Source organism: Notolepis coatsorum (assembly GCF_963971535.1).
Source record: "Notolepis coatsorum genome assembly, chromosome: 17".
NCBI lineage: Eukaryota > Metazoa > Chordata > Actinopteri > Aulopiformes > Paralepididae > Notolepis > Notolepis coatsorum.
The window spans coordinates 59,288,943-59,310,486 of NC_140181.1; the positions used below are offsets into that span (position 1 = coordinate 59,288,943).

General features: G+C 40.5%; 1 protein-coding gene across 3 annotated transcripts in view; it reads left to right on the forward strand.

Moving 5' to 3' along the window:
• cep104 (centrosomal protein 104) overlaps window positions 1-21,544 on the forward strand; it is a 192,174-nt gene that overhangs the window by 167,659 nt on the left and 2,971 nt on the right. For all 3 annotated transcript variants that reach the window (XM_084332767.1, XM_084332768.1, XM_084332769.1), the window contains 8 exons: window positions 2,220-2,420; window positions 2,965-3,060; window positions 6,940-7,069; window positions 11,881-11,959; window positions 15,549-15,657; window positions 17,498-17,636; window positions 18,159-18,226; window positions 21,424-21,511. In XM_084332767.1, the coding sequence (XP_084188893.1) occupies window positions 2,220-2,420; window positions 2,965-3,060; window positions 6,940-7,069; window positions 11,881-11,959; window positions 15,549-15,657; window positions 17,498-17,636; window positions 18,159-18,226; window positions 21,424-21,511 (910 nt within the window). The remainder of the gene's footprint in view (window positions 1-2,219; window positions 2,421-2,964; window positions 3,061-6,939; window positions 7,070-11,880; window positions 11,960-15,548; window positions 15,658-17,497; window positions 17,637-18,158; window positions 18,227-21,423; window positions 21,512-21,544) is intronic.

Genomic DNA, 21,544 nt, shown 5'->3' on the forward strand with positions numbered 1-21,544 from the left:
ACTGAAAAGTGGGTGGAACTAATTATTGTATAAAAGAAATAACGTCATTGTCATACTCAAGCTTGTACTTTATACTGTATGTCATCATGGGTGTCATGATTTCTGTCCTAAATGGTAAATGGTGCATTTTATATAGCACTTTTATCCAAAGCGCTTTACAATTTTGTTCCTCACATTCACCCATTCACTCTCACATTCACACACCGACGGCGGAGGCAACCATGCAAGGTGCCAACCTGCTCATCGGGAAGTAGGAAAAAAAACAATAATAAAAAGAGGTTATTGAATTTCTCGTAATTCAAATGAGGAGTGCCTCAGCAGAGACAACAATAATACCAGCCTGTTTTAAGTCTATTGACTGGCGCACCCATTGTGTTGTCACTCCTCTGTCCAGAGATTACATTGCATAATAGCCTCTTAATACATCATGACGTCACTCCAACAATTTTCTCCATTGTCCGTTTGTTCAGTGATAATAACATAGCTCACAGCATTGTTTTCGTCTCAGGTTCTCCATTCGGTTTTGTTGTTGCCGATTTTAAGTTAACTCTAAAAATGGATGCTTCCTCATCACAACAACAAATGGTTTCCCTATTAATATAAACAATAAAAAACCCGAAGGGCCTATTTTTGTGTTGCTTCGAATTAGTCTTCAATTCCAAAGCTAAAAGTCTACCATTTTAGAATAGTTATGTTCTAATCCTGGATCACAAAATCAACATTCTGTCAAATACAGTGATGCTCACAGGTCATATATTGCAAGACGAGTCTCTTTGGCCACAAGTCCAAGTCAAGTCACAAGTCTTTGGCCACAAGTCAAAGTCAAGTCACAAGTCTTTGGCCACAAGTCCAAGTCAAGTCTCAAGTATCTTTTGAGACATACTGTCTGCAAAGTATACCTGCAGCAGTCTGTCCAATCATACAGATTACTATTGCCTGAATAGATAATAGCAGGTATCTTACTGAATAAAAGCCTATATCAGGTTCACCGGTCACAGATTATTTGTAATTGCATTCACCATCATGCATCACCACGAAACAAATGCAACCCTCTGTAATAGAGGGGGAAGAAGGATATTTTAAACCAGAAGAAAGCCACGTTCTGTGCAACAAGAGGATTCTGTAAACCAGAAGAAAGCCACGTTCTGTGCAACAAGAGGATTCTGTAAACCAGAAGAAAGCCACGTTCTGCGCAACAAGAGGATTCTGTAAACCAGAAGAAAGCCACGTTCTGTGCAACAAGTGGATCCTGTCAGTGTCAACATATTGTAGTCGATCTAATGTTTTATATGTGTCCGTTTGTTTTTCATATTCTAAAGGCACCATGAAAAGGAATGAAAGGGATAGTTCAGATTTGCTATTTACATTTATGTTGTTGTTGATCGGAAGAGTACCATCCATGCTGTTCCTCATACTAGCTCCGGATAGTTAGCCACAAACCAATGCAAAATCAATGGGGTCGAGCTCCTGTCTGTACAAGCTGACTGAAGACAACTGACATCTACCTTGTGTGCACTGTGGAGTAGATGTCAGTTGTCTTCAGTCAGCTTGTACACTGACGTTGCATGATTTGTGGCTAACTAGCCAGAGCTAGTATGAGGAACAGCATGGATTGTGATGAGAAAGGACTCTTCTGATCAACAACAGCATTGGTATTTTTAAACTATCCATTTAATACACCATTAATGGAAAGTATTTCGGCCATCTTGTAAAAGCACAACACTAAAAACAATCAAACAACGGTACACTAAAAACAATCAAGCAACAACACCAAAAACAATGAAGAATGGAGATGGAAGTTTAAGAACAAAAAAAACAAAACAATAACAACAAGTCAATAAGAACAAGTGGTTCTAGAAGAGAAGAAGGAAAGAGAAGAGTACTTTATTACACATACATTTCATCAGAGAGGTCAGAGCACAGGGTCACCCACAGTGCAGCCCCCCTGAACTAGTTTAGCAGTTCAGTGCCTTGCTCAAGGACAGTTACTTTCAGGTTGCTAGCTCACAGCCTGAATACACTCTTCTGACTGTGCCGGGGATTGAACCAACAACTGTTCAAATACTGGTTGACCTCTCTTATTCTAGGCAATCCTACCAACCCAGATTGTCTGTTCACATGTTGATATATTTATAGATGTCTTCAGCAATGAAGACAGCAATGAACTGACTGCTTTAGTTGGCTCCATGTTAGCGCTAATCCTGTGTCCCTCTTGTCAGTTCTGTGCAGGGGCTCTGGAGCACAGCGCTGCCGAGGTCAGAGAGTCGGCGGTGCGTGTGGTCTTAGCCATGTACCAGCGGCACAAAACAGCTGTCCTTGCCTACCTCCCCCCCAATGACACAGCCACACGCAGGAACATCCTCTACAAGAACATCTTTGATGGCTTCGCCAGAATCGACGGGACGCTGGTGGAGACCCAGGCAAGGAATGTCTGTCTTAACTGTCAAGAGATAGACAGAGCATTTTCATACTCTTCACCTGGACAACTTTACACCTGAAAAGATAGTACTTACTCATACAATTCAATTACTTTGTTGTAAAGATAGTGGAAAGTACTTACTGCTACAATAAAATTACTACATTATAAAGATAGTGGAAAAGCCTTACTCCTACAATTAAATGACTACATCATAAAGATAGTGGAAAATACTTACTCCTACGATTAAATGGCTGCATTATAAAGATAGTGGAAAATACTTACTCCTACGATTAAATGGCTGCATTATAAAGATAGTGGAAAATACTTACTCCTACGATTAAATGGCTGCATTATAAAGATAGTGGAAAATACACAGCTGGTACTGAGGCTGAGTCCACAAACCTGCTCTATTAACACACCTCAGGAACAGCCAGCCAGCCAGCCAGCCAGCGTTGAGCCTACGATGCACCCCGACGCGAAATGGGCTGAGAAATGGATGCTGCTCACGGTACTAACAGTATGCCGCTATGCGTCCCTGTACCCAGACACTGAAGAAGGGAGGCGCCCAGCAGGATGGAGAGAAGGAGAAGGAGGAAATCCGCTCTCTTCAGGAGCAGCTGGCTGCCTTGAAGGAGATCAGTGTAGGTGGTGCCGTCATCAACAGTTATTACATCGCTCCTCATAATGAGCACCTCCTCCTCTTGTGGACCTGCGAGTGAGGTTTCACTGTGATTTTAACACGTAGTAGCCACCCTGTGAAGATCATCAAACTATTAAGTGCTGCGACCAAACCCTATTGTGTGGGTTCATAATCTTTGGCGGAAGGATATATTAGTGTTAATGGTAAATAATTCACTTAATTTTTTAGAAGAAGTCTTTATTTGTCATGCAGATTAACACACACATGCGAGATGGGCAACACACAGGAACACACACACACAATGCATTGAGTCGCAGATGAAATGTCTCTCTGCACTAGACCCAGCCAGGAGCAGACATGGGCTGCAGTGTGCGCTGCGCCTGGGGACCAATCCAAGTGCTCCTGTCCATCTTCGTCAGGGACACAACAGCGTTAGCGATCTGTTCTGCATGTTTTTCCATTGGGCTTATCTTATTGGGAGGGGAAACCCTTGTGAGCTCGGGGAGAACATGCAAACTCCACACAGAAAGGCCTAGGTACCTGGCAACCTCCAATCGAACCCAGGACCTTCTAGCTGTGAGGCGACAGTGCTAACCACTACACCACCATGCCCCCTGTGAGAAAATGTGTTTTATATCGTAATATTTACTCATTTCCATGATGCCTACTACTATACCCATAAGCCTCGTCCATTTTTATTTGATTTTGATTTTGATTTGATTCAATCATGAGAGTGCAACTACTCTGACGTTGGCATCCCTTCATCTAATTCACTATCACGCCGTTCACTGCCATGCTTGCTTTCATTGATCGCTATGAACATTTATTCCCAATGGTCGAAATCAACAACGTTATAATTATTCTTTTTTACCTGAGTCATTATGAGTTTGTAATTCCAATAGTGTATCCAGTCTGTCGTTTTGACTATTTTGGTTTGGTAAAGTCGTCTTCTCAGCTACACAGCGTTCATTCAAGACTGATCTTGAAATGTAGCTTTTTTTATGTACACAGTCAAGACTTTGTTCTCGTTTTTCTTTCAAAGTTTCATAACGCAGATCTCATTTAATTATGTTCAATTCTGCTCCTGTAAAATTTCAGACCAATTTCACCCTTGCACTGAAGAACCATAGAAGTCCGTTTTGAAATATTTTGGTACAGCCCATGTGTTTGAAGTTGTGAAGTTAATCTAAATCACTTGGTATGTGAATGTGCTACGTCACAAGAAACTACTCAACCTCTACTGTTATTAACTATGAATGAACACAACACTCTTAACTTACTATCTTTAGATAATAAAGTGTTCAATTCTGCTCCCGTCAAATTTCAGACCAATTTAATCCTTTCACTGAAGACCCATATAAGTCAGTTTTGAAATATTTTGGTACAGCCCATGTGTTTGGAGTTGTGAAGTTAATCTAAATCACTTGGTATGTGAATGTGCTACAGTACATCACAAGAAACTACTCAACCTCTACTATTATTAACTATGAATGAACACAACACTCTTAACTTACTATCTTTAGATAATAAAGTACTCAACCTCAACTGTCTTTAACTATGAATGAACACAACACTCTTAAATTACTATCTTTAGATAATAAAGTACTCAACCTCAACTGTCTTTAACTATGAGTGAACACAACACTAACTTACCATCTTTAGATAATAAAGTACTCAACCTTTACTGTCATTAACTATGAATGAACACAACACTCTAATTTACCATCTTTAGATAATAAAGTACTCAACCTCTACTATGAATGAACACAACACTCTAACTTACCATCTTTAGATAATAAAGTACTCAACCTTTACTGTCATTAACTATGAATGAACACAACACTCTAACTTAGGCCATGTCCCAGTACTTGATCGTTTGCACCGTTCTGCCACACGGAACTGCGTTCTGGCAGCCTGAAGACGATACTTTCTGATACCAGCTCCCAGAGTGCGCAATTCTGAAGACGCCCCCCATTGCGTCACCATCTTTACAAGCGATTACGCGTCTTCTCCTGAACCGATGATGCGTATAGCCCACCTCTCCCTTACCCCGCGTGTGAAAACATCACAACAATGGCATGTACAGCCATTGAGCTTGATCGGGCTTTTACAGCTTTACATATGCTGTGCTCTCTCTCTCTATCTGTCTGAAGCGGAGCGGGGTTCTGCTGTACACACTCCCGACCGAGGCGCGCAGTAAATAAAGCTGTAGCCAGCCAGCTAGCATTGATGCTATTCAAAATGCTATCCACATTAGCTGAATAGCTAACCAACTAAATACAATAGACAGGTAACGTTCCTGAGGTAATGTTAAATACAACGTTTGCTAGTCGAAATGACTGGACACACACAGGGACAAGTTAAACATCAATCAATTAATTTATTCCAACAGGTAGTTTGAGCTGCATGTGAGCCGCAGTCTTTCTCTCCTCTCCTTTGGAAACTAATGACGTTACGTTAGCTCGAAAAGCACAGAACCGGCCGACACAAGTTAAGCTGCTAGCAACAGACACTATAACACTTCCGGTCGGGGTTTTCAAAATAAAAGAAACGGGAAAGAAATTTATTTTGTAAATTTGTGGCATGCACTTATTATCTTGAGAGAGACGTTTTCGTTTTTACGGAAACCTTCAAACGAAACGAAAACGAAACAGATCAAAATAGTTTCAGTCTGGACAAGGCCTTACTATCTTTAGATAATAAAAGTTGAAAACATTGTTCCTCTGAAAACCTGATTGATTGATTGAAAACTTTATTAACAGATTGCAGAATGGGTACAATACAGTACAGCTCAATACACACAATTGTTAAGGGGATGCAGACCAGAGAAAGACTTTCGTCTTGTTTACATCAGGGTCCCCCATTTTCAATTCATCAGACTTATGAATATATACATAAAACATATACAATAATATATTGTATATATACATATATATATATTTATATACATAAAACAGACTTATGTGGTTCTTCGTCTGAGGTACTGGAATAAGTGGAACCCTATAAACCCAGCTACCTTGAGCACCTCCATTTAGTAGAGAGACCGCAGGCAGAACTCTCCATTGAACCAGGCGTGTCTTATCACAGTCACGTCACTCCCTCCCCAGGTCTTATGTCATCTCAAGATCTGCCCACATAAACACGCTGGAATTTCAGGGGTTGTTTATAGCCGTATCAAAGTGTCTCATGAGATGCTCAGACATGCCTCCGTGTGCATAGCAGCGCTGCTGTCAATCATACTTCCTGTGCAGAGAGTTGGACGACTTTCCACTGTCAAAACATCTCTGTCCAAAGAGGAAGTCAACTAACCAGTACTACTTATTCACATATCATTTGTTCCCTTCAATATTGAATAAATTATATTATATTGACTAGCCCCTTCTCTTTTTTTGTCTATTTTATAAATAAGAACTGGAAATTTGTTGGAAAATTATTTAATTTCACAGTGTCTGTGCAGCTTTGTTTATTCACTGTGTCCATAGAAAACGACAATGAACACAGCCATGAAGGTATGGTTTCCTTACTTTTCTGATAACTACATCACTAACTCACAAATATTCAGACAAGCTTAATATTAGGTTATTTGTGATACTATGCGTACATCCAATTCAAAGCTATTACCGCATTTTCTTTCAAACTAATTTTTGTTACGAAGGTCAGTTTTTTGTTCCAGCAATAAGGCACTCTGGGCAGAGCTGTTTTGCAGGCTGTGACGCACAGGTGTTTCAAACACGAGGTCCATCCATACCACAGTTCATACACTGTCTGAACTGGCTTTAATAATTGCTCAGGCATTGTTGTTGTTGTTGTTGTTGTTGTTGTTGTTGTTGTATGATAGCATTTCCTTGAAGCTGACTCTTTTCCCCCCCTCCTTGAATAGGGCAAGGCCAGGGAAAACATCAAAGGACAAGCACAGCAGAGCGGGGGCCCAGATGTTGAGACAGAGGCTCCCAAGGCTGAGAGAGAAGCCCCCAAGGCTGTGAAAGAGGCTCCCAAGGTTGGCAAAATAGGTATGCATGAGGGATCAACCTTTCACCAGCTTCCGTGCACTAGGAAGCATGCCTCTACAGAGCACACTTCATAAAGCCTGAGCACGGTTTCAGTCTTGCATGAATCCACTTGGTCTGAGAGTTTGTTTTGCGATTTCTCCACCCAAATTATGTCATAGTGTTTTTCTATCCGTCTTAGATTCTGGAGATGTAATTTTATAGATATGCTGCTTCTTTTATCACCACGGGTAGTTAAGGCACTCCTCACGGTGTCCTTTATAACAAGGTTGGGTGGTCCTCCCTGGCAGAGAGACACTGGCATCTATTTGTATACAAGGCCATTATTGGTGATCTTCCATCTTATTCCACACTGTTGTCCACACTGAACTGGTCCTGTGGATTTTTACCATGTACTACTCGTTCCAGTGACTGGTTTGTACTTCAGGTACCTATGGTATCCATTGGTCAATTTAGTGTGATCCATCGAGATTAAATAAAGATTGAAGGAATCTGGATGACACTTACTGTATTCCATGTACCAGTAAACACCGCTCAGTGAAACGAGAAAAGGGGGGATAGCTTCATGTAGGGCAGGGGTGGCCAACCAGTCAGAGACTAAGAGCCACAAAAAAATGACTGTGGTACCACAAAGAGCCACACCATATACCAGCGTTTCTCAACCTTTTTTTTCAGTCACGGCACCCTTCATGTGTTTATAGGTCTCACCCTCTGGCCTCTGAAGTTGCTAATGTCTTTTTTATTTGGGCCTCACAGGGTTAAAAGTACCCTGTGAGACCCACGGTTGCAAAATTACAAAATCACTTTTAGCCATTTAAAAAAATAATGTTTATTTAAAAAATGTTAAAGGGGAACTATTTTACTATTTCTTTCACTATTTGGGCACTTTTACACAATTCCTGTGAGTCTATGGAACACCTAGGTTTTTTTCAAAAAAAAATCATTGTTTTGTATTTCTAATCAAGTACTAAAAACCGCATTTTTCTACCTCAAGATCTTAAGCCGTTTTGAGGCTGGGCTCCAACCACTGTGTGGCCTGGTGCCAACTGCCACATCAACTGCCACATTATTATGCAGCTGAGAAATCTCTGACATCACAGATATGCACATTTTCAGATGACTCAGTTCAGTGAGGGTGAATATTGTGAGAGGATAATTGGAAGAATTCGCCAATATGAGAATTAGAGACATATATCCTATTAATATAAGTCCACATAGCTAAGAAACAATGGTAAACACTGAAAAAAGCCATTTATAAGATAGTTCCCCTTTAAGCACATGTATAGTCAATTGGTCCTGTTGTTCAGCCTCACAATGCTATTTGATAGTAAATGTGTTTATATGTCCCACCCTCTGGCCTCTGAAGTTGCTAATTTCTTTTTAATTTGGGCCTCACAGGGTTAACCTCTTAAGCCCGAGATATACAGTAAAAGTGTATATTTTCAGCATTATGTTTGTTTACCAATTATTTTAACTGTTATTAGTGAAATATAAGATTATAGAAATCTCAGGGCATTGAGTCGGAAACCGGCGCATATTGACAGGAGGAAGTGGCACAGCCAAAAGTGAGTGTAGTCTTTTGAAGGAAGAGACTCAGGGCTTTCAAATTTCGAAAAACTACCCTACCCAGCTCACACCAGCCCCTGTCAATCATCTGACTTCTGGATTTACTTTTTAATTTCTCTTATTTTTTGGGATTATCTCCCACAAACCTGAACGCTATTGCCATAAAACAGAACGCAGTTAGTTTCTCTACCTTTCTGTGAACGTCTTGCAAAAAACGGTGTTGCAATATGATGAAGAATGGTGGAGAAATTTACATTATAAAAAAGATGGCAGAATTCAGTACTGTATCTACAAAACCTTCTGTTTAATCATCTTCCCTTTATTCATTTGCTTAGATTTTTCAGGTCTGGTCAATTTTAGCATGGTGTTATTTACAGTCAAAGACATTTTTTTTTTTAAATAGAATTGATATTCTCCTTTGGTTCATTACAATTTACTCAAGCCTAGTAACAGACACACTATTTCTGACACTGATCCATATATGTCCCTAGATTCAGATACCAAGAACATGCAAATGGACCATTTAAAAAAAAATTGTAAATGTTTATTCTACGTCCTTATGGAATGAGTGACATAAAAAAAAAAAAGTAAAAAAAAAAAAAAAAAGTAACATTTTTTTTTTTTTTTTTTTTTTTTTTTATGGATGTAAGAGCCGCACATTGACGGGCAAAGAGCCGCATGCGGCTCGCGAGCCGCGGGTTGGCCACCCCTGATGTAGGGATACTGGTAGGAAATATAGTTTTCAAGATAGTACATTGTTTTATACTGGGTATTGTGGATATACACTACATTTACATTTACATTAAGTCATTTAGCTGACGCTTTTATCCAAAGCGACTTACAAGTTCTGTATGACAAGTCATCAGGAAGGGCACAACTCTATCAGCTGTACACTAGTACAGGGGTTCTCAAGGTTTTGATGACTGATCTGATTTAGGGACCCAGCATTGATTGATTGATTGATTGATTGATTGATTGATTGATTGATTGATTGATTGATTGATTGATTGGTTGGTTGATTGATTGATTGATTGATTGAAAACTGTATTAACAGATTGCAGAATGGGTACAATACAGTACGGCTCAATACAAACAACTGCTAGGAGGATGCAGACCATAAAAATACATTTGTCTTGTTTACATAAGGGTCATCCATTTTCAATTCATCAACACATTTATGAAGAAGGCCATGTGTAGGTCGGTATTTTAAAATTTTCTAAATAATGTAAGCCAACTAATAAAGGCATTTTAAAATTTGTAGAGCTGCCTTGGATCTCAACTTTTCTTCTATAACGAATCATACCCCGGATTTAATCCAAAGAGCACCTACCGAAACAAAACAAGAACACTGAAGCCCTCTCCATATCCTCTTTTTTGATATATATATATACATATAGGCAAACATACATCGGCTGGTGATAGTGATTTCTTTTTTATTGATTGCATTGGTCCAATGAGCAAAACTGGACCAATGTGATGATGCATAGATGAACAACTGATGATATCATAGGAATCGTTTTATTGATACAGATCATATTGACATCGGTAATAACGGTTATCGGCCATAACAGAAATGTTAATATCGGTTATCTGTATCGGCCAAAATGTTTATATTGGTGCATCCCTACTAACTCATTCAGCGCCAGCCATTATCCTTAACCCGTTCTAGCTAGGCCACGCTTTAAAGATAGGCGTGCGTCACCTTGTTTGTAGAGCTATATCTATATTCTATATTATAGCTATGGAGACAATACTATGGTCATTTGACAGTCAGTATCTTCCGTCGAACATGCAATTTTATTTTTATTTTTTCATACATTCGCGTGTTATCCTGTGGTGAATATTGTATAATTTCAGAGTGATCTGGGCTAATTCCTGAAAAGCTGAGTTATAGGGCGCTACGTGAATTCTGCTAAAAGCATTGGCGTTTCATCCCTGGACACGCTACTATTTCCAAATCAAATGTATATAATAGGTATTATGTTTCATCATGAATGCATGGAAGGGGGGGGGGGTTGCTTCTGATGCTTTGATTGCCAGTAACAGCATTCGTTTTGAACACCACACACGCTGATCAGCCGGATCGATATGAAATCATTGCAGGATCAAGGTGGAATTGACGTCCGATAGTCCTTACCTTTGATCGGGGCTATTCCAAAAACAATATTCCAATTGTTTGATCGCGATTTCCAGTATTGATGTCCATCTGGTCCACGACATAATCCGGCACAACACATGCATCGAGTGTCCTGGACACGTTTCAATGTGATCGAGTGAACCTCTGGGCTTCCCTGGACTCAAATTCTCCTCATTTTACTTCTCGCGCAATCCACCCGAGAGGATCCAAGTCATTTCCGAGCCCCAAAACAGCGTGAAATACATATTTCCAGTACGCAGCGTTGGATCAATAAACGTGATCGATATTTGGAATGGCGATCAGGAATTGGAATAATCTTTTTGGAGAACATCTGATCTGAGGTAAGGAATCTATTTTACCAGTCTTAGGATAATCAGAGCTGTTTTCACAGAGATATCAGTGTGTGCCGTATGTGTGTGTGTGTGTGTGTGTGTGTGTGTGTGTGATCAGGAAATAAGCGATTAAATTTTTCAGCTCGCTTCTCTAGCGTGCATAAGTACACATATACTATCGATAATCTAGCGTTTATTTGAAAACTATTCATAAATAGGCCGAAAAAATTACAACGTTTTTTGTGTATTCCAGAATATTCCAGTAAAGGGCGTTTATCACAGAATCTTTATATTTTCCTGAAACTTTCAAAAAACGAGTTTTTCAAAATGGTATAAAACGGAAATGAACCGATTAAAAAACAATCCGTTTAGACAATGTTGACTGCAAACAAGTCATTGATAAGCGACGGCCAGATTAGACACATAGCCATACTTTAAGACATAGTTTATGCGTTTGCAAATATGAGAGCTCTATCATTGAAGTGGGTGCTGGCAAGGAAGCACTAAAGCTCGCACCGAGCTCCGGCATTGATAGTGTTAACGGCAACATACAGGTTTTAATTAAAATCGGTTGGCGAGCAAACACGTATATATACGTGGTTGGCCGTGAATGAGTTAAAGTCAAAATGTCTCATTATATTAACGGACAGTGAAAATCGCTCTGACAGAATAAATTATGCCAAAGGACTAGACAGTGTTCAGATGTATGATGGGTGTTAACCCTTCTGAGAGTCAACACTACACTGATGAGTCACAAACGTTTCTGTCTTGATTACCAGCTATAAAGAAGGCGCCCCAAAACAAGCCAGCGGGTGATGAAGAGGAGGAGCAGTCTTCGGGTGTCAACTATCTAGACAAGTAAGTAATAATAATAATATCTTGGATTTATATAGCACCTTTCAGGAGACCCAAGGTGCTTAACAGTAGGAGCAGCTAGGGGAAGGGGATCAGGGGAACGACGTAACAACAAAAGTAAAAAAGAAAAGAAAAGAGGGAAATCAGGCAGTCATTTATAAATTTGGTGAAGAGGTGAGTTTTGAGTTGGGATTTGAAAGACTGCAGGGATGTAGCACTACGGATGTTTGGAGGGAGGGAGTTCCAGAGGGTGGGTGCGGCAACAGAGAAGGCTCTGGGACCAAGTGACTCACAACCCGCTCAGGAAGTTTGGAAGTTGGTGATAGAAACTCCTTTACGGTGTTGGTAGATATACCTGTGTATATCGATACCGGATCCTCTGGCTACAAATGAAGTTCAGAAAAAATGAATAACGCACATCCTCCGTTTCTTGGTGCTGAGCCAAACTGTAAAAACAGTAATACATAAAACAAAGCGGGACTCGCAACTCACTTGATGCTCCAAAGTGTTTTAATTGACAAAATAATAGCAGCGGATACAACGTTTCGACCGATCCTTTCGGTCTTTTTCAAGTATAAATACAACACAAAAAATGACATCTTTTTATACAGGAAATTAAATAGATTACATATCAGCCCCACCTGGGCCCAGGAGTTCAAAACTTGTAATCCCTATCTGATTGGATCAGATTTGTATTCATTCATTTCAACTCATTATTAGTTCATTAGCCCAATGTGGAAGGAGTTTGACTGGAAGGTCAAGGTCAGGTACTTTAGGACTCCTCAAGTTCTCTCCGGATTTGCTGGTGGGTCCTCACCACTATGTTGGAGAGGATGTGGAATGATCGGAGATCATACACATATTTTCTGGGACTGTCCAAGGGTGCAGACATTTTGGGTGAATATCAAAAATGAGATTAAAACCATTCTAGATCTTGACTTACCTCTGAATCCATCGTACTATATCTTGGGATGTATACCGAAAGGCACATACTATGGAGATACGTTATACATCTTGAGAGTGATACTGTTAATAGCAAGGAGAATGATAACTATGGCATGGCTACAAAATCAACCACCGACAATCAAACAATGGACCAAGAGACTGAGACAGATGTATACAATGGAAGAAATGACTGCACAATTGCAACTGAAAAAAGATATGTTTATGCAGAGATGGTCACTTGTAACCTTGTACCTGGAGATACACTAGCATGAGTCTGACCCTCCTGACGCCCTCTCCTTTTTTTTTTTCCTTTTTTTCTGTTAAATTATTATTATTTTTTTTTGCTAAATTTATTTTTCTATTTGTTTTTTCGTTTCTTATCCTACAAAAAATCCTAAAAAAAAATATTGTAAAAATCCCTCCCCACTGGGTTGTTTATGAGGCGTACTCGGATTATACAGCTTATTTTGATTACGCTGAATACTTTGAAAACAAATTGAATAAGAGGGAAGAGCCTGAGTAACAAATGTCATTGACTATGTGAATCAAGTATATTATAAATTTATACTGTATGATTAATGCAATGTGATGTTCATTATGACACAAAATAAAAGAAAGTTCAAAAAAAAAGAAAATGGGGGACCCTGATGTAAACAAGACGAAAGCCTTTCTCTGGTCTGCATCCCCTTAACAATTGTGTGTATTGAGCCGTACTGTATTGTACCCATTCTGAAATCTGTTAATTAAAATGCTCAATCAATCAATCAATCAATAGGGATTCAATGTTTTGAACTCCTGGGCCCGATCAGGGGCAGTCCCAAGACTTGCATGATTTATACATTTTATACATGATTAAGTAACAATTTATCTTTTCCATTTGACATTTTTTAGAAGGAGATTTTTTTTTTTATATATATACACACAGTATTAGACATCATTTAAAGATAGGCAGCAGTGTGTAAAGGTACTTTCTTTGGACCCGGTCCAGGTCCTAGCCACTGAAAACAAACAAAAACAAAAAAACAAAGTCTATCTATTGACTGTCTCCCTCTAAGTTACATTTACAAATAAGGTCTAATGTCAAAGTCCTCATTGAGTCCTGTTGGTGCCATAGTTTTAAGATAATGGATCCACCATACTTCTCTCCTCAGTAGGAGATTATCTATATCTCCCCCTCGTCTTGGAAGATGCACTCTCTCTATTCCAAGGTATCTTAATGATGAGACATTGTGGTGTGCCTTTTTAAAATGTAAAGCTACTGGGCTTTTTTCATCCCCATTCCGTATCGTACTCCTGTGTTCAGCAATACGTGTTTTTAAAATAATGTGTTGTCTTGCCGACATATGCCTTACCACATGGGCACTTAAGCATTGGTAGTTTTATATGTTATTTTGCCTCTTATTTTTATCTCTTTCCCAGTTGATGGGTGATAGAAAACAGTGCATTTTTCTGTAAAATGACACTGAGCACACAAACCACAACGTCGGTTTCCATCTGGCAGGTAATCTAAAACATTTTGTGTTTTTTTTTTAGGAGGCAGGTCTGATTTAACCACAATGTCTCTGATGTTATGTGCTCTCCTGTAGACTAGTCTAGGGGGGATCTGAAAAGATGTATCCAATGTTGGATCAGAACTGAGAAGATGCCAATGTTTTTAAATAGTTTGTTTAAAAGGGTTGCCTAGGGGGCGCCCCAGTGGCGAACCACATAGCGCACCACATAGCGCGCTGAGTCGCGGCACGGCCGACCCGGGTTCGATTCCCGGACCCGTCGTTATTTGCCGAATGTCTTCCCCCCACTCTGTCTCCCGTTCCTCCTCTCTCTCTCCACTGGACTGCCCAGTAGTAAAAAGCGATAAACGCTAAAAAATAAATCTTAAAAAAAAAAAAATTGCCTAGAGGCGAGTATTGTGTAACACACTGTATAGGTTGTGCAGAGGTAGTTTTGTTTCTTGTAGATTGTAAGCAATCTTCTTGGGTTTTAAAAATGTCAAATGGAAAAGATAAATAGTTACTTAATCATGTATAAAATGTATAAATCATGCAAGTCTCGGGACCACCCCTGATCACCAGGTGGGGCTGATATGTAATCTATTTAATTTCCTGTATAAAAAGATGTAATTTTTTGTGTTGTATTTATACTTGAAAAAGACCGGAAGGGTCGGTCGAAACGTTGTATCCACTGCTATTATTTTGTCAATTAAAACACCTTGGAGCATCAAGTGAGTTGCGAGCCCAGCTTTGTTTTATACAAATGAAGTTTCAAAACTGTATTTAAGGGGGGGGGGGGGGGGGGGCTGTAAAATAAATAATCGATGCATTGATATGATTGTGGAAATCCAGCTACATCAATCTGTAGAATTAATTTAAAGGTAGGCACCAGACCAAAACAGAGAAGTTTAAACAAAGTGCAATGCCAAGCTGGACTCTTGCCTAGAGGTTGCTGTTCGTGGCATTAGAAATTCTACCTTTAAATTAATCTACGTGTCTATCTATGCAACCAATGTATTTGTGTAAAAGTGTGTATATTCAATTATTGAATAAGGGTTGGAACCAAATGGAATTGTCATTGCATTGACTCGTAACACCCCCCTGGTACACACTATATTTCTAAACACAGTCTCGCTATTTTTCAAATTATATTTCAGTCTGTGCATATTCTGTGGTAAAAAGGAGGAGTCGTTCACAGAGGACGGGTTGGACCTCCACTACTGGAAGCACTGTCCAATGCTGCGGCGCTGTGACGAATGCAGACAGGTACCGTGTCACGTTTTCAGATGGAGCCAGTATTATACTGTACATGTGTAGTCCTCTTGACGATGGAAAGGAAAATTCCACTGAAGCGTCCAAATACCACTGAAGCCACTCCATAGACAATGAATTGAGAAAGATGGTAAAAGTGACACTGAGAGCAAGGAAATTATAAAAGAAGGAAAGGTCATGTTAGATTTCGACCATAATCAGCCAGTATCACCTCTTCCTCTGTGTTCGTGTAGTTTCTGCGTTGTATTTCTCTCTCTCTCCGAAGTCGACCTTCTTATACTGGCTGTACATCGATGTCATCCCCCTTATATGCAATCCGTAATCATAATAATTTGACACTGGCAACGTGATACCTTTCTTGGAAAAACGTTGTTTATTCCATAAACAAAGCCTCGTAATCAGATGTAACCCCTTCTGTATTGTCCTTGAAAAGTCCTAATTCATTCGTCTCCACCGTCTCTCCTCTCATTCTCTCATTAGTCCGATGGTTCTGGGCCTTGTCGTAGCCAACCACCATTTTCCTGTTAGCCGAAGCTAATGATGATGTGTCATATTCCCTTCCCCCACCCAGCGAGGGTGGGGAAGGATGAAAGTCTCTGATCCACGTCTGCTTGTGTCAGCTTCGTGTCTAGATCTAACCTTACCCAGAAGAAACTCACATCATACCTTCTTCCCCCTAACAACAGGCCCGCCCCCTCTCCTCGTTACTATGTGACACGCTGTCTTTGACCACAGCTATTTGACCCAGATCACTATAGCAACGGCAATGTTGATATTATCCCCCCTCTGTGGTTACACCGCTATGTGACGCCAGCGCTGCTGTAGACAATGACCTTGGCTGGTTATCTTTGGGCTTGAGAGCTCAGCTGATAACAGGCCCTCATCTGCAGTCTGACTGGAGACACACACTCTCTGACTGCCAGCTACTTTTAAGATCTATAGATCCGTCTGAGTAAATGCTGTCACCCACCGATATATATACATTATATACACATTGAAAAACATAGACAAAAACACATCCTTCAGTCATCACATCAAAATACCAGTGTTCTATGCTCTGCTTGGTGCTAGACTTTGGTGCCAGTTCTATTGAAGCTTGTATAAAAGAAAATATATATATACAAGCTATCTGAGGAAATATACATCAACCAATATATCAATCGTTAGCTAGTTAACAATGCAACAAATTGCTGATGATTCTGACAGCCGAGGTAATAACCTGTTTAAAGAAAGAAATCCACTGTCTTCTACTGTCATGCACCCTTTCTTCCTACTATACTAATATGTCTTTACTACTATGCACTCAATACTGCAGCACTCAAGTTTCAACACTCAACACTGTCAACATTGTTAGTCAACTGAAAGAGTTGTACCCTTCCTGCTGACTTGTTGTACAAAACTTGTAAGTTGCTTTGGATAAAAGCATCAGCTAAATGACAAAATGTAAATGGTATGTAAATTACATAAACGAGGAAATGGCTGATCCCATTCAACTCGATGTCGGCCAAACCAAAAGTTTCCACACTTGGCAAAGTTGGCACCAATGTGTGTTCACGCACTACACAGTGACGTGATGACCCTTCCTTCTTTTATAGTTTCCTTGACTGAGAGCACCCAGGGGAATGGTTTGAGTATATGGGCACATTTTCTGTTTCAGAACTGAGAACATTACTATATATTTGACTATAATTTGACTATCTACCCAGAAATACGGTTCTGTTTGTTCTCTATGAAGCTTGAAGTGTGTGTGTGTGTGTGTGTGTGTGTGTGTGTGTGTGTGCGCGCGTGTGTGTGCGTGCATATTTTTATTTTTATTTATATTTATTTTCTCCAGGTGGTTGAGATAGCCTGCCTCACAGAGCACCTACTGGGGGAATGTGAGAGCAGACCCAGGTTCAGCCAATGTCCACGCTGTTCAGAAGCCATATCCACTGACGAGCTGCCTCGTCATGCCCAGGGCCCCGCCTGTAATGGTGAGTCTCACTTCTATTAGCTCACGCTAAATGACTGTAGTCTATTTTTTTTCTTTTACCAGAATGTGATTGCATAAAGCAACTTAAAGGGGAACTACGCTCAAATTCAGAATTGATACATGTTATTCCTCTGGTCTAACAGAAATATTTGTGAAAATGAGAAACTCTGCACAATGAATGGAAGCGGACATGGCCGGTTAGCCTAGGCATTGTCCAACTAACACCTCTCCCGAAGGCTAACCGGCCATGTCCGCTTCCATTCATTGTGCTAAGCTAGGCTAACATGCAGCCAGATAGCTTTATACTGAACGCACAGAGAGGAAACTGGTATCTATCTCTTTGTCTCTCTCTGGAGAAGACGGTAAGCTAATTTACCAAAATGTTGGCGTGTTTCTCTAACATATGAGCCAGGACAGAATTGTCAGTACTTTATCTTCTTTGTGTCACACTGATTTGTTCTAAACAAAGCATATGCAGTGATGTTACTGCACTGGCTTCAAGGTGTCATGTTTCTCTTTTCAGCACCCGTCTCGGGTAAAGGCTCCAACCACTGCCCATTGTGTCACAACAACTTCCTGCCCGGAGAGGAGGTGAGGATACAGGATCATCAGTACCGTACTCTCTCTTAATACTGGTGACAATCGCTGCTCCAGGGAGTCAAATGATCCATGGGTGCAGATTAGATTCAAGTGTGTTGTCATTATGCAGCACAAGTCCAGTACAACAATACAATGTACAGTACAGGTATGTAAAAAGGATCATATGCAGGTATATACAGACAGATGTGGATAAATATATATATACGGTAAATATAAATATATATATATATGGCATATACAGCTTTATTGAGCATGCTATCATACAGAGTTATATGGGCTATATGCAGGTATATAAAAAGGAGTATATACAGGGATATTCAGACAGATATGGATACATATGAATATGGTGTATACAGCATTACACCATATCATGCTATCATACAGAGTTATATGGGTAGACTATAGTTTGAGGTAGGTAGTTATCATTACAGTGTAAGGCAGTTGTAGACCGTGAGTAGATAGGTAGAGATTGAGTATAGGCAATTCACAGTTCACGCAGTATGGGCAACAGTGTCAGATGGTTTTGGTTTAAGCAGGAGATTGCCTGTTCTGTTTCATTTGAATATTATAATTTAGACAGTGTAGCTTACTGAAGAAGAAGAAATAAAATCCCTATCTTCGCTCAGTGGTTTTGCTATTATGCAGTTGTGTGTTATTTCACGGAGGTGGCACCCCCAAACTGCCTTTTTTACGGGGTGACACCTTTTGGATGAGAAAGTCGTGGGTTCTTTCTTTTACAAGACGGTAAAAATGCAAACTAGAGGAGCTCATGGTGGTTTTGGTGGTTTCTTAGAAACACACACACACATACCGCGCCTTTCTCCTGGGTCTTTTCAGAGATGCTCAAAGAGCGGCTAATGGTAGGCTTGTGAAGCAACCAGGTGTGGGGGGGTAAACCACCGCTATTGTTTATCTCCAGACACTTCAAAGGTTCTTAAGGAGGGACGCTCTGGGAGGAAGGCTTTGTGCCCAACTGGCCTTTTCACTCGGAGACACAGAGGAAACACGGTCACATTCTTTCACATTTTCTGGTTAGCTTGAAGGGCAGTGGAAGAGGAAATTGAAACTGTATTAGTAGATAAAGCCGTTGGAAATGATATACCGTAACTTATAAGTGTGGCACGCTCTGTCATTCCCACTCACACTGACCCTCAGGTACTTTCTACGTTTTATAGATTGTTGGGGGGGGGGGGGAAGAGAATGACTATCTAGTTTCTAACAATGACTTTCATTATTGCTCTAATAATCATTTCTATCCTAATGTCAGGTTGGCTGTGCTCTGCTGAAAAGAAGTAAAGGTTTTTGAGAAAATCCCCTTCCACAGGATATTACACGTGAATAAGGTCATCATAAAGTGCTGCCAAGTAGATATGTATTCTGGATTTATCAATAAGACATGTGTGAGAATATAGATTAATAAAACATACAGATTATGAAAGCCCAGGCATTGTTTTAATAGAATATGTCAAAAAACCCAAACAGACAACATTTTTGGACCAAACCCATCACTCAAATAAGCCATTGCAACCCCTGTCACAACTGATCCAGATGTGTACCGGTGTATAGCTGAGTGTTCTCAAGATCTTTTAAGTTGGAACATTAATATCTAGAATGGTGGTGGAAGTGGTTGAACCGTGGCCAATAGCCACTCGAATCTCATGTGAACATAAACATAAACAACGCTCGTCTTCCAGCTCCCTTTCAGTCCATCAAGTTTGCAAAAGTGAAGGTGCTGTATCGTGTGTCAACAACAGCCTTTAGAAATATGGACACCAGAGCCGATCAGTCATCATAACTAATCCTCAGTGCCCATTCACTTCCCCCAGCGTCAAAAAGGTCAGGATGGATCTGCAACGTCTCTCTCTCTCTCTCTCTCTCGCTCTCTCTCGCTCTCTCTCTCTCTCTCTCTCTCTCTCTCTCTCTCTCTCGCTCTCTCTCTCTCTCTCTCTCTCTCTCTCTCTCTCTCTCTCTCTCTCTCTCTCTGCCCTCCCGAAACATGTAAAGGTGGTGTCGCCTTTCAACCTCCTTCTCCCTGGCTTTCTGTTATTGTCGGGTCCTTATCAATCATGCAGCTCTCCTCCTTCCTGTACTGAGATCCTAGTTGAACGACCACTTGGGTAATGAGGTGTCCCAGCTGGCCACAGGGTAGAAGGAGACACCGAGCCACTGTGGATTTTACATGGAGAATTTCACCAACCGATATTAATATTTTAGAACCCGAAGCAGTTTTTGGAACAGAAAGGACTGATTGGCCTCCTGCCAGAGTGGCTAGTTAGATTTGACAGACTTGCCAACCACAACATATACCAGATGACTTGTTTTTCTAGTCCTAATAATGTGTTTTATACATACAAGTCATTTGAGAGGCATTCCATGAGTGCTGCTATATAACAGCATGTGCATAACTATATGTATCACTCCACCGCACAGTGCTCTATTAATAATCATTCATTAGGCTACATGATAATCGTTAATTAGGCTCATCGGAATCACACATGTCACCCAAGCGACTGTCTGTGTCAACAGACTCTTATTTCACTGGTTGCACAATGAATAGAAACGTCCAGATTACAGATCTATATCTATCTATCTATCTATCTATCTATCTATCTATCTATCTATCTATCTATCTATCTATCTATCTATCTATCTATCTATCTATCTATCTATCTATCTATCTATCTATCTATCTATCTATCTATCTATCTATCTATCTATCTATCTATCTATGATATTCAGATTATATTCAGTATAACAGCACTCCCTTTTGTGTGATATTGCTTAAGTGACAATCGTAGAGATGATTCGATCGTGTCCACATTAGTCGGGTCCAATAGACGGCAACACTGTAACTTTTAACTAGTCTCAACGGTGCCATGCTTGTCTTATTAAGAAGTATTAGTGGACACATTCTGCAAGGATCCACAACATGCTGCCCTCCCTCCACCTCTCCTCTCACCTCTCACTCCATTCATACCTGCAGCTGAGGAAAACTCACACACACGGCAGTCACACTCTCCAGCCCAGAGCTCTCAACGTGGGGCCAAATGAAAGACCCCAGTGTTGGAGGGAGGCAGGTCTTGCCGTCGGGGGCCCTGACTGGGCCCACAGTCACCCACTAGTTCTGCCTACCCAGAGAGAAGCCAAGGGGAGTAACTGACTTGTGTACTTTGTTCCCTCTCCGTTAGGCCTGGAAGGCTCACCTCATGGGCAGGGAGGGCTGTAAACAAAACTCTCGCAGGACTGCGGTGTCCCAGAGAACCCAGCCAGCACAAGGTACAGCATTCATTCACCCCCTGCTTACTCCCC